General features: G+C 32.6%; 2 protein-coding genes across 4 annotated transcripts; both read left to right on the forward strand.

Annotated features, from left to right (window-relative positions):
• The first annotated feature begins 3,070 nt into the window (after nucleotides 1-3,070).
• On the forward strand, nucleotides 3,071-5,611 carry LOC101210820 (pentatricopeptide repeat-containing protein At1g07740, mitochondrial). Its single transcript, XM_011661601.2, has 2 exons — nucleotides 3,071-3,190; nucleotides 3,481-5,611. Exon 2 carries the CDS (start codon nucleotides 3,717-3,719, stop codon nucleotides 5,097-5,099), a length of 1,383 nt encoding a protein of 460 aa, XP_011659903.1. The 5' UTR covers nucleotides 3,071-3,190; nucleotides 3,481-3,716; the 3' UTR covers nucleotides 5,100-5,611.
• Nucleotides 5,612-6,617: 1,006 nt separating this feature from the next.
• Nucleotides 6,618-13,404, forward strand: LOC101210893 (hypothetical protein). 3 transcript variants are annotated; one of them, XM_011661603.2, is made up of 11 exons: nucleotides 6,618-6,857; nucleotides 7,197-7,541; nucleotides 7,616-7,766; nucleotides 8,456-8,796; nucleotides 8,873-9,017; nucleotides 9,932-10,266; nucleotides 10,336-10,474; nucleotides 10,743-11,068; nucleotides 11,145-11,295; nucleotides 11,834-12,177; nucleotides 12,624-13,404. In XM_011661603.2, exons 2-11 carry the CDS (start codon nucleotides 7,206-7,208, stop codon nucleotides 13,128-13,130), a joined length of 2,775 nt encoding a protein of 924 aa, XP_011659905.1. In that variant the 5' UTR covers nucleotides 6,618-6,857; nucleotides 7,197-7,205; the 3' UTR covers nucleotides 13,131-13,404. The 3 variants fall into 3 exon arrangements, with proteins under 3 accessions (XP_011659905.1, XP_031745116.1, XP_031745119.1); XM_031889256.1 differs by lacking the exons at nucleotides 6,618-6,857; nucleotides 7,197-7,541 and having other exon boundaries at nucleotides 7,624-7,766; nucleotides 7,848-8,796; XM_031889259.1 differs by lacking the exons at nucleotides 6,618-6,857; nucleotides 7,197-7,541 and having other exon boundaries at nucleotides 7,631-7,766; nucleotides 7,841-8,796.
• The last annotated feature ends 428 nt before the right edge of the window (nucleotides 13,405-13,832 follow it).

Consider the following 13,832-nt stretch of genomic DNA (forward strand, 5'->3'; position numbering starts at 1 on the left):
TTAACCAATTATTCTTACAATTCCATCACTATTACAAAGAAACGAACATTTCATTACTCATGAATAGTAGCAGATTTAGAGGAGAAAGTGAAAAGAGAGCGGATCGTACTGAATTCGAGAAGATGGAGTTTTTGGATTTTTTTTCGAAGTTGATGCATATGTGATACAATGAATTATGTTTATGGTAAACATGAATGATTAGTTTTGTAATAAGGAAGGATATGATCACAAGAGAAATAGAATATGGAATGATTTGAGCAAAGGTGGAATCCCAATGCAATTGGGGTAAAAGCTGATTTTGGTTGTGGGGTTTTTGAATCCCTTTAACAGAACATAATAAAAAAGTTGACAAAATAATGGAAAAAAGTTATGGCCATAAATGGTTGGACAGACATTTTATAATGATATATGAATAATATGTCACATTTATAGTAACTTTTCTTTGATAATATTAAAAAAAAAGTATATGAATATCACTTTCAAAACCATATTAGTGGTTTCATTTGAATATTAATTGTCACTAACCAATCAACTTACCTAGAGGCATATCAATTAAAAAGAAACTAATTCATGTGTGTGTTTTCTTAGTTAGAAAACTTTGACAAAAGATTTTTGTTAAGAAAATATATATGTATCATTTTTTCTTTTATACATCAGTCGTCGTGAAGTAGGAAAATTCGAACCTCTGATCTTAACTCTAAAACTTTTAGGAGTACACACATACTAATTATTGTCGAAAGCTTTATTGGAATTCATCTCATAATATTATATGAATTGTTTTTGAATATAACATAATGAATTAAGTATTTGTAAATATATATAGCAAAACTTCATTGTTTATTTGCGTTGGACAGTGATAGACATTGTCTATATAATTGATAGACACTAGTAGATGTCTTTTTAGCATCTTCACTATCTATCATTAGTATAGTAAGTGAAATTTTGCTTTGTTTGTAAATATAGAAAAAATTGAAACTAATTATAAAAGAAATTGAAAGAGTCAAATCGAGTCATACCTCCATGATTGGAGATGAAAAAGAGAAAAAATGGCAAAATTTGGAGAGGGCATGATATCATTCATAGAGAGCAAAAGGTAGGGAGAGCATCGCAACACTATCCCGTGGTACCGTGGCATCGAAGCATTCTTGTGCATGCATGCTATGCCATGGCACGGTGACACACTATCTTGTGCCACTATGGTGCCAACTTTCCTAGCTATTTTTTTTAATTAAAAAAATAATGTTTTTGAAAGACTGACCGACGTAGACATAAAATTTGAGAGCCCCTAGAGTGTTGATGTACGTACTTATTATATAACGTAGACATTCTTCTTCTATGATAAAATTGACACAATTCTAAAATTGTTGGATGGAATATTTGAGTTTGATCTCTGAGAAAGATACTCGATCTCTAAAGACCGTTTTACTATACTATCACTTACACGTGTGGTTGCACTAGCTACATCAACATGTGGTAAAAACGAAGTCAATTTATTTTTTTATTAAAATCTCAAGCTCCCCAAAAAAAAGATTGAGAAAATGAAATAATTGTAGGCCTTTTGTAAGTGGAAAAATGAAGCAATCCTACTTTGTTATTTAAATATCGTTTACATAATAACCACGTTTGAGCTTACGTCGACATATACACTTGTATGAAAATAAATATACATTTGTATACAAAAAAAAAAAAAAATGGTTTTCACGTTCAAATCTTCAAAAAAGTTTGAAAAAAATTGAAACTAAGAAGAGGGATGTTTGACTAACTAATCAAGAATACTTCATTTGTTTATTATTTTGACATGAGAACGAGAAAGATGAATACTTCCTTTTAGAATCCTTTGTTCCCTTCATTTTTTTTTTCTTTCTATTCTTCATTTACTTATCTTATTTTTGTGTTCTCCATGGACACATTCGATGACATTTTAATCTGGCATTAGTGACATAATAATCATAATAGTACCGCTCCTATTTGTATTATAAAAAACAAATAGTAGTTTATTGCGATTTTTCACCGTTTATCGATTGTGATATTATGTTATATATATTTGTAAATATTTTTAAGAGCTTTATTGTTTAAAATGATTGATTAGTCAAATTAGAAAATTGAATACTATTTTCTTTTCTTTTCCAAATTTGGATTCGTTTTCTTTTTAAACTAGTGTAAAGTGGATAACAAAACAAATAAACTTAATTGGTAGAAGTAGCGGGATTGATTCCACCTTACCTTTGTTTAAGTGCTTAATTTTCAAGAACTAAAAATAAAAAATCAACGCGTTATCCGTTATTAGTTTTACTATTTATTAAAAAAATAATATCTTTTTGTTATTTTTCAAATGAAACATTAAAATGATTATTTTCAAAAATAGCAAAGTGAAATAAAATATTTATGAAATATAATAAATTATCGATGTCAATATCCATAGACTATTATACGTGATATTTTGTTATATTTGTAAATAAATTTTAATATTAAAATTTAACATTCTCACAAAAAAAATAAATTAAAGAGGAATTCTAAAAATTGCAAATTTGACAAAATATGGCAAAATTTCATATTTGATCAATAATAGACTGATAGAGATTGATAGAGTCTATAGATTTTATCATAGAATCCAAAATTTTGTTATAATTAGTAAATATTTTAATTTATTTTATTATATTTAAAAATGATTTTTTTAAAAGAAATACAACAACCATAGAAATATTTACATTGTTTCGAAAACAAAAAACATTTAGATTTGAGTCAGCTAAATCCAAACCAAATCTCAAGGATACGTACATATTAACTATTTTAATTTTTTTTTACATACATTTCATATACGATTTTGAACCAAATAACACGAAAAACACGAAAAATAATATAAAAATTTATAAAAGAAAAATTATAAAATAAAAGAAAGACTACAGAAAGAGAAAGCAAACTTAAACTATTTTAAAAAAATAGGTTTCAAGTTTTTTTATTTTATTTTGTTATCGATAGTAAATATGGTGATATTCTTTTGTTTTATTTATGAAAATTAACTTAAAAAAAAGGATGAAATTAAATATATATTAAGAAACAAAAAACATGAGAAAAAGTAAAACAACAAAACGAACTCTAAAATCTTCTTCTTCCCATTTCTTCCACTAAGCAACACCTTTTGTCTGCCCTACGCCGTTTGCCGCCGTGCCTCTACCTTGCTTTCCCGCCGGTCAGTTTCATATCCTCTCTATTTTTTTTTTTGTTGTTGTTAGTATTCTTAGACTCATACCAAGCCATTGTTTGAACGTAGTAGAAGGAAAATCGATGTTTTGTACAGTCCAGTATGTTGTTCAATTCAATACATTATTCATTTTCTTTCTAGGAATGCCTAATGGGGTTGTTGAGTTTGGATTCTTTGATGCTCTGTACACTATGCTATCTGCTATTTGGAAAGTTTTTTTTTCTTATCGAGAGAAATTTTCTGTCTTGATTTAGACCTTTTTTTTTTATGTATTGCAGATTTTTCTGTCTGTTCTGATGGGTAGTCAAGGGTGAAAAGCTTTTTGTTAGCCAAGATGGAGTAATTGGGCGAAAACAGTATTTCAAATAAGTTATTTGGGTTCACTGATTTGACACATCCGAAACTGATCAAGGGATGGTACAGAAATTTCTAGTTCAATGATATGAGTCATCATAAATTGATTAAGGGATGATTTAGAAATTGCTAGTTCACTGAATTGAGCATTTCTAGTTCGATGATACAGAAATTGATCAAGCGATCGAGATTACTTATTTTTCACCGAAATGTCTGCTTAATACGTTTCCAATTGCTTAGCACTTTCAGTCCAAACAAATTTGACTTTGAGAATAATCATAAACAACGTCGAAAGATCCGTGAACGCATTCCTTTTGTCACTGATGTTAAAGAGGTGAAGGATCCATGTGAGGCATTGGCTCTCTTTGAGAATTACCATGAAAAGGGCTTCAAACACCACTATCCTTCCTACTCATCTCTCATCTACAAGTTGGCTCGTTCTCGTAGATTTGAAGCTGTCGAGACTATTCTTGGTCACTTACGAAATAGGAATATTCGTTGCAATGAGACCCTTTTCGTCGCTTTGATTCAACATTATGGGAAAGCTCATTTGGTTGAGAAAGGTATTGAGCTTTTCCACCAAATGCCTTCCTTTAATTGTTTTCGTACTCTGCAGTCCTTTAATGTATTGCTTAATACATTAGTTGATTGTGACCAGTTTTCTAAAGCAAGTGAAATCTTCCAACAGGCTTATGAAATGGACTTTCGCCCTAATTCAGTGTCCTATAATATAATGATTAAGGGTTGGATCAAGAAGGGAGGATGGGAACAAGCATGTAACCTGTTTGACGAAATGCTCGAGAAGGGAGTTCAACCTAGTGTTGTAACATACAATAGTTTTTTAGGGGTTTTATGTAGAAAGGGTGAAATGGACACAGCATTGTGTTTGTTCAAGAACATGACTGAGAAAGGACATCATCCTAATGCTGTTACTTATGCATTGTTAATGGAAGGATGGTGTTTCATAGGTAAATACAAGGAAGCAAAAAAGTTGATGTTTGATATGGAGTTTCATGGTTGTAAACTGCGACCTGTGAACTACGGTGTTTTAATGACACATCTTGGAAAGACTGGGAACATTGACGAAATGGAATCTTTACTTAATGAGATGAAGAAAAGACGGTTGAAGCCCGATGTTGTGACATATAATATTCTTGTAAATTACTTGTGTAAGGAAGGAAAGGTTGGAGATGCTTATAAGGTTTTGGTTAAAATGCAAGTGGGAGGTTGTGATCCTAATGCAGCAACTTATAGGATGATGATTGATGGATATTGTAATGCAGGGGACTTCGATGGGGCTATGAAGATTTTAAATGCTATGTTGATGAGTGGGCACTATCCTCATTTGAAAACTTTTGCTTCTTTAGTTGTTGGTCTTTTGAAAGGTGAAAATAATGATGATTATGTTTGCTTTGTATTGGAGGAAATGGAGAAGAGACAGCTGAGGTTTGATGCTGAAACTTGGAGGATTTTGATCATGGATGTTTGTGGTCAACATGTTGAAATAGGTAGCCACTTAAATGATTTGATCTCCTTACCCTAAATCTGCATGGGGGGAAATGGTGACAGCATTTCTTTTTCCTTTTATTGGGTTGGTATACATAGACCACTAGGCCGAGGCAATGAGACTACAAGATGAAAATGAAGCTCAATCAGCTCAAATGAAGTTTATGTCGAAGCTAATGGCAGGTCACACCGAGTCAACTTAATCACGAGGCAATCTCTATGCCACAAGAACCATCGACAAGAGCTAAGAGTTAAGAGTTAAAAAGACCGAAAAGAACGTCCATGGTGAAGAATTGCAATTTAAGTTTCAAGATACATTTGGGTCATCAACATTGTTGATGATGCATTATGTACTTATTTATTTATTTCATTTTAAGAAAAGGAATATTTATTTGATGTATTTGCATTTATAAGTTCATGTAAGTAGTTGAATGGGTGTTGGACGTATTTAAACGGGAAAAGGTTGAGTCGTTTCATGTTGACCTTTCATTCAGTATATATAACCATTTTGGGTTGTCTAGTGGTAAAAAAGAGACATGATTTCAATAACTAATTAAGAGGTCATAGGTCATGAGTTGAATCCATGGTGACCACCTAGTTAGAAATTAATTTTTTTAGAGTTTTCTTGACACTTGTAAGGTTAAATGTCCGTGAGACTAGTCGAAGTGCGCATAAGCTGGTTCGAACACTCACGATATGAAAAATAAAAAAGTAACATTGTAATTTGAATAAATATATCTTGTAGAGTTTCGTCCCTCGCAAGTTTTATGTTCTCTTTTTATTTTTGTGTTTAGAATGCATGTTTAACTCTCAATTTAATTTGTTCAATCGAATTGTAGAGAGTTTAAAAATTTGAAGATAGCAACAAGTTATTTTTTTTTTCTCGATCTTTCATAATATGTTTGGCCCAATTTGTTCAACTTTTTTTCTCTTTTCGTAGTTATGGATCAATTGGCTAATGAGGGTTATTCTATTGTCATTCTAGTGTTCAACTACCTTTAGTTTGCTAAGGGTAGGTGAGTTTTCCCATGTCTAAGATACATAAAATTATAAATTCACAAAGTTTCATTATAACATAGTCTCATGGTTTCTTCACTAATAACGAAAAAGGACAATATTCTAATTGATAATACTTTTTTTGTCTTTCTTTTGATTCATTGATTGCATCCAAATCTACTTGTTTTTCACTCTAAATTAGATTACTTAAACTTTTACTTTAGCTACCAATTTTGAGAAAACTTAATCAATTGTCTCATTATTGGAAAATCAGTCAATCAACCATTTAGTTGGTCCTTACCAAAATTCTTACTCTTTGGAAAAACTGGCTTCAACCAAGCGATGGGTACTCGTAGATAAATTATTGATATCCAATATTTGTTGACTTCAACCATGCGATGAGTACTCATAGATAAATTACTGATATCCAATATTTGTTGACGAGTGAAATGTATATGGTTTAAATCTCTAATGTTACCTTACTAATAGATTAATGAATAAAATGAATGTTTCCAATCTGTAAGAATGAGTGAAAGTGAATTGACAAATGACAACATCCACATTTCATATTGTCTTATTCATATCAGCTATCATTTTGAAAAAGCAGCAAAGGAAAAGAAAAGCTATTCTTTCGTTTTCTTCGAACTTGTGAAATTGATGACAACGTTTTTTAAGATCATCAATTTCGTATCGGAAACTCAGATTTTGGAAGCTCCACCGTCGTTTCCTACTCCGTCGAACAGCCACAGACTTCTTCTCTTCTTCTCCAATTTGCAGCATTCTTCTCGTTCTCTTTGAGGTTTTCACTCAGACACTTTTGCAAATTGCTTTCTGTTTATAGCAAAATCATAAGTTTCTTTTAACATTTAACGACAAACTTATTGGAATCATAGTTTTTTTATAATTTCATTGCAATGACCATTTTTTGTTAATTCGATATTAGGTAGGTTTCATGACTCTGAACTTTGTTTTTCATCTTTGTACTTCTTGTAAGTAAACTGGAAGAGAAATTAGGATCCTACTGTTCTATTTGTAGTGTTTTTCTTTCTTTGCCAATTGTTTTTGAGTTTGAACTCTATGTTATCTCATAGAAGGGAAAAGCTAGGATTTTGATATTTATTACTATTATTATTTGCAGGCCCAAAATATGAATAACCAAACCAATATCAGCAGCAGTGATCGTTGGAGGACAAATTGGACTCCGGCAATGGAGCAATATTTTATTGATCTTATGTTGAATCAAGTGCACAGAGGCAACAGAATGGGTCATACATTTAATAAGCAAGCATGGAATGACATGCTGATGATGTTCAATGCTAAATTTGGGTCTCCGTATGACATTAATATATTAAAAAGTCGATACACTAATTTGTGGAAGCAATTTAATGACATAAGGAATCTCCTTGATAATGAAGGGTTTTCATGGGATAATGCTAGACAAATGGTCATCGCGGAGAATAATATTTGGGACAGCTTCATCAGAGTGAGTAATGTTTAGACTGACATTTTCTTATCTTCATTATAAACATGATATTAAAGGATACTACTTATTTACAGGCCCATCCAGATATTCAGTCATACAGAAACAGACCTCTGATAAATTTCAATAATCTGTGTTTGATATATGCACATACTGCTGCTGATGGGAGATATAGTATGTCAAGCCATGACTTAGATTTTGATGATGACATTATGGGATTATGTATAGGTGTGTTTCTGTGTACTTTAAAGTTTAAGATACCTAAATAGTTTGTGCAATTTTTGTTGAAATACAACATCTAGCTTGCAGATTTAAACTGTATGGAGCCTGCCATCTGTTGTCGTGCGTGTATTTATGCTTGTGGAGTAGTCGAGTTTGAGGAGGATGGATCACAAAAGAAAGAAGGAAAATATTTTAGTTACTTTTTTCTTACTCAGGCGTGTCACTGCAGTGGTAGATGGAGCTCTATATATCTGGAAAATTGATGAAAACTTAAAGATCTACAATAGAGATTTTGTTCATACAACATATTTAGTTGTGGAGATGAGAAATACGTTTCCTGCCTTGATCTATTTTCAGGGTCAAGCACCACTACCCGCTGTCTGCCCTGTTGTTCAGGGTGATAATAAATTTGCTTTTTGATATGATCGAATCCTGCATTTTCTAGGAGAAAATGAACGAGAGATTTATTAACTGATGGATCACGGGAAGTCTTCCCACCCCTTTTTCTAGATGTTAGAATTATTCACCAGTGACAATGGTGTGCTAAGTTGCTTAGATGCAGCAGCATCCTTTTGTGTCATTTTTATTTCTTCTTGTAATTAAGGAAGTATTTTCTTCATTAACTCTGAAATGTTTGGTTGTTTAAAGAACCATCATATCTTGGTGAACTGTAGTTATTAACATTACTGTTGTAGGTGTTGGCATAAATGGGCTTGCCCCTGTGAATAAAGAGAGTTCAAGAACAGGCTGGACTCTTGCTATGGATCAGTACCTTGTGAAACTTATGATTGACCAAGTGAGAAAAGGCTGTAGGATAAATGGTATTTTCAAGAAGCAAGCATGGGAAGATATGATCACTCTTTTTAATGCTGAATTTGGCTATCAACATAGGAAGAGTTTCTTGAAACATCGTTATAGGAAATTAAAAACATACTATATTGATTTAAGGAATCTACTTGAGGCCAGAGGCTTTTCCTGGGATGAGAAACAACAAATACTGGTAGCTGATGACGGTGTGTGGGATGATTATATCAAGGTATACAGTTGTTTTTAACTTTGTTCTCATAAATCGATTAATATCATATTTTATATCTATTACTGCCACAATATAGGCAAATCCAGATGCCCATGCATACAGGAAAAGGACGTTGCTAAACTTTCTAGATTTGTGTCTGATCTACGATGATACAATGAGCAATGGGCATTGTGATCATATGCAACAATTGGAGCGTTTTGAATGTGCACCTGAGGATAGTGGTAATGCATAATGCCCAGTTGAAACCCAATTATTCTTCAAAAGTAGTAATTTAAACCATGCAAGTCTTATTTCAAGTCCTTTAAATCATACAAGATTTGGCCAGAAAAAAATGATTTGATTTTTTGTTTGGGCAACGTGTCTTGGACAGTTGGACCCCTGTTGAACACATGTCAAGTACTTATTAACACAATAGAGATGTGCTAGACCCTAGTTTTTCAACGTCAATGTGGGTTCAACAGCTGTTAGAGGTGTGTTGAACATTTATTAAGCAAACTAAATGGATACACAATAATAATAATATTGGACAAAAGCAATCAATTTCAAGAAGGGAATACATAAAACTCATTCTTTTAGGATATAAGTTTATATACATATTGACTTTGAATTTTCTTCTTGTATAAAAGTGAAGAATATATTTCTATATATTTTTAAAAATGTATATTTTAATAATTGTTTCTTATAAAATATGTATATTTTGATAAACGTGTCATACCCGTGGACCATGCCCATGTCCTAGATTTAAGAAAAAAAGGATGTGCAACATTATGTATTTGTATCTGAGTTTCTTAAATACACTCACTAGTCTGATATATTTATGATATTTATTTCTTTTAAGAAAGAAACATTTCATTTAATAAATGAAATAGAGGAGAGACCCCATAATTCAATGAAATAGAGGGGAGGCCCCATAGCACCTATAGCCTATAGGTGATTTGCAAAAGAGATTTTCAATTGGAAGATATATTCATAATAGCTGTTATTCTCTATAAATACTAAAAACAATGGTTATCTGTGATATCTGCTGCTAGAATGTATTCAATGAAATATTATTGAGAGTAGGACCATAACTTCTTGTTTTATGGCATCTTTAAATTTGTTTTCTTCTCTAAAATTGGAAATGTCCTGCTTGTAGAAGAAGAAGACATCCAATGCCATGCTGATAGATATTCTTCAAGCATGCAATGGTCTTTTGAAATGGATGGTTATTTTATTGATCTCATGCTGGAGTCTGTGGGTAAAGTGAAGAAATTTGATTACAATGATGATCTTACGTGGACTAACATGATTTCCTCGTTCAAGGAAAGATTTGGACTGGTATTTAACCAAGATTCTTTTAGGAGGCATTTCAAAAGTTTGGAGAAGAAATACTTTGATTTGAAAAATATTCTCAAACAGAGAGGATTTTGGTGGGATGAAAGACGGCATTCAGTAAATGCCTACGATGACACTTGGGCTGCATATATTAAGGTGAGTTTTTTCCTTTCTGCCTCTGGTCCATCAATTCCAATTGATATTGTCTAACCCTTATAAACGTAGGAACATCCACATGCAAAATCTTACAGAACTGGTCCAATACCTAGCTATAATGATCTGTGCTTGATTTATGGAAATTTAGTACCTGATACTCGGCCGGGGCCAAAACATTTGGACCAAGAAATTGCCAGTGACGGGAAGGGTGAGTTCTTTCCTTTTTCATAAATGCTTCTTAAAGGGATCTATTCAAACTGGTATTTATGTAGGCGTGTAGCCCCAACCACACACAGACATGACACATGAGAAAAATAAAGAAAGAATCTAAAGCAATAAAATGAAATTGTTGATACTGCAGCATTTGTAAAATGAAGTTGTGTCAATTGTATTAGGAATTTTGTTATAATATAGAATTTGATCTTATTAACTTAGAGGACTTCCCCTTACATATTATTTGTTTTCAATTTTTAAAGATGCCAAAACTAGCCATCGCTATCACTGGAGCTCTGATTGGACACCTCAAATGGACAGATGCTTTATTGATCTAATGTTATCTCAAGTTCGCACTGGAAATATGGTTGACAAAAAATTTAACAAACAAGCTTGGGATGATATGGTTTCCAAGTTCAATGCAGAGTTTGGGCCTCAGCATGATGAAAATGTGTTAAAAAGTAGATTTTTTAATCTTAGGAAAAGATTCCATGATATGAAATTCCTACTTAATCAGGATGGCTTTGTCTGGGATGAATTACTACAGATGATAATTGCAGAAGACGACCTCTGGGATGCATACATTGAGGTACTTATTTCATTAACAATTTGAAATTCGCTAAAGTTTTCTTCTTGAAGTAGGCGCTTATAACTAGATTTTGCAGGAATATCCAGATGCAAAATCTTACAAGAGCAGGGCTCTTCCAAATTTTAATGATTTGTTCTTGATATTTGGAAAGGACAATACTTCAAATCACCAACATTATTTATTTAACTCTGTGGATGCTGATGACAGTTACCCAGAAGTAAATATTGGTCTCTCTCTTTCCAGCTTACTTTCTGTTAAAAAAATACTAGAATAATTTCTATTATCCAGTACTTCTCTTCAAGATACATGCAGTTTTTAAACTTCATCATTTGTGAATTCATGTTGCATAATTCACATTTTAGTTTATGCAAGCCAATTGCAGGTCGTCTCAAAAGTGTATGTTCATTAGTGCACTTGTTGGAGATTCAAATAGACCAATACCACGCTATGTTTTTATTTATTAAATTTCTGCAACCATTACATCATGTGATTAGTTCCACCCTTCTTGAGGCAAAATGCGCTTAGTTACTCTCTCTCTTTAACAAAACATATAATCTTTGTCTAGTCTCTCAGTATGAATTGGTGATGTTTGCCCATCTAGTTTCTGTTCATTCAATTGCCTATTTAGAGAATTGAATGATTAGAATGGCTTAACTTTGATTATTTTGGCTCAAGTCTTGGAAACAACATCTACAATTTTCATGTCATTGCCGTTGGGAAAACAGCCTCTAATATTCTGTTCTTATTGTCTTGTTTTTTCTCCAGTAAATGAAGCGGAGGAGCAATTCTTTTCTGATAATAGTGATGAGACAATAATTGAATGGACGAATGAGATGGATGATCATTATGTTGACCTCATGCTCGAGCAAGTTCGTAGAGGGAACAAGACCGGATCTACATTCACAGATCATGCTTGGGCCTGGATGGTGACCTCATTTAACAAGACATTTAAACTTACGTGTGACAGAAATTTCCTTGAAAGTCGATTCTTTACCTTGAAGAAAGAATATAAAGATGCTCAACATATCGTTGATCAGAAAAATATGGCACGTGCTGGAATTCACCAATCTACAGCAACCAATAATGAAGTCTCTGAAACTCACATTAAGGTTTGTGATAGTAATACTATTGAGGTAGATAGAAACGTTATTGGGGTATTAAGGGCATAATAGTAGTAAGGCAAAAAAGTTGTTACTGGATGCTGGATTGTAAATAGAGTATGAGAGAGGAGGAAGAGGAGGATTGTAATTTTAGAAGGGTAGGTTCTGAATGCCTGTTTATTTGCCTTGTCATGTATGCTTGAATATTGGGGATAGGATAGGCTTTGCGAAAACTTAACAGCATATTTAAATGGGTTGTGTGAAGATCTTACTTGAACAATATTTGTTCTATAGATGGTACAGCTGTGTTCTTGAGTTCTAAAATGTGTTGTGTGTTTCCACACTGAAAACATGTCGATATCCATGGCGGAAAGTAAATTTTGTTATGTTGGGGGAGCAGCAAAATCCCATTTCTCAAAAACATGCCCAATTCAATTCAATTTTTTTTTCTGCAGGAGCTTGCAAATTATAGTGAAAGAGGAGGCAGAAGCTTTGATAGGTATGATGATTCATGCATGATATATGAAGACCAGTTTGAGGATGAAAGATTAGGTAGTTCCAGCATGAATGTACAGGTTGAAGACGGCACTCAGAAAATTGGTAGAAGTGATTTGTTTGCAGAATGTAAATCTCATGGAAGGAAATGTGAAGTATCTTATCAAAGAAAGAGGTTAAAATCTGCCACTCCATCAACTTTTGTTGGCAACAAAAAGGTTAAGAGAGTCAAGGAAGAGATGCAGGAAATTGGCAGTAACAAGGCAAGTTTGACGAAAAATGTGGCAAATGTTATAGATTACTCAATAGAAAATGTTGTTTCAGCACTCCAAAGTGTCCCAGACATGAATGATGAGTTATTTTTGGAAGCTTGTAAACTTTTAGAAGATGAAAGAAAGGCCAAGGTGTTTGTTGCAATGGACGTCACGACACGAAAGAAGTGGTTATCAAAAAAATTCTGCCGATAGCGTCTTGTGTGGTTTTTTGGTAAGCACTGAAATAAAAATTTTATCCTTGTAATCTAGATTATATAGAAATGTAGATTAAACTCTCCCAAAGTAAGGTTTTACCTATTTGCTATATATAGAGAGAGAGATTAAGTCTTAGACAGGAAATATCTTTGTTTCATGCTTTTGCAGAGTCTTTTTTTTTTCAAATGTCAGTTTTAATTTCGTTTCTTAAAGAAACTTAGAATGTAGTCTATATGGTTTGATAAAAGTTCATACATAGTTTCTATAGTTTGATAAGATCTTCACTAATAGTGTCTATGGTAGAAACTATTTTTATGAGAGCTTTACCAAACTATAGGAGCTAAATTTAAATTTTCTCCAAATCATAGGAATCAAATAAACAATCTAACCAACTTTCAAAAAAGGCCAAAATAATTCTTTTTCGAGAAACATTATCTTCTTAGTTCGTTAAACTAGGTAGATGTGTTTTACTAGGTTTTTGGTTTGGATAGTTTAAATATTTGGGAAATAATTATGAGAAGATCAATTTGATGGTCTTGTTAAGAATGATCTGACCTTTAGCAGGCTTAATTGGTGAAAGCACGATGGTCATCGTTTGGAAACTTAGTGCAACAAGTAAATATCCTTTGATAGTCTCGGAGCTATCAATAACATCTGAGTACAGTTTTAGTGTTGGAGGATGTATAGTTAACTCATAAC

Source organism: Cucumis sativus, chromosome 1, assembly GCF_000004075.3.
Source record: "Cucumis sativus cultivar 9930 chromosome 1, Cucumber_9930_V3, whole genome shotgun sequence".
Classification (NCBI taxonomy): Eukaryota; Viridiplantae; Streptophyta; class Magnoliopsida; order Cucurbitales; family Cucurbitaceae; genus Cucumis; species Cucumis sativus.

Excerpts from the sequence above, each read along its gene's own strand:
- LOC101210820 (XM_011661601.2), top strand. The coding sequence starts at position 3,717 with ATGATACAGAAATTGATCAAGCGATCGAGATTACTTATTTTTCACCGA.
- LOC101210893 (XM_011661603.2), top strand. The coding sequence starts at position 7,206 with ATGAATAACCAAACCAATATCAGCAGCAGTGATCGTTGGAGGACAAAT. Across the intron at positions 10,475-10,742 it reads AATTGCCAGTGACGGGAAGG|ATGCCAAAACTAGCCATCGC; the intron begins GTGAGTTCTTTC and ends CAATTTTTAAAG. Across the intron at positions 11,296-11,833 it reads TTACCCAGAAGTAAATATTG|TAAATGAAGCGGAGGAGCAA; the intron begins GTCTCTCTCTTT and ends TTTTTTCTCCAG.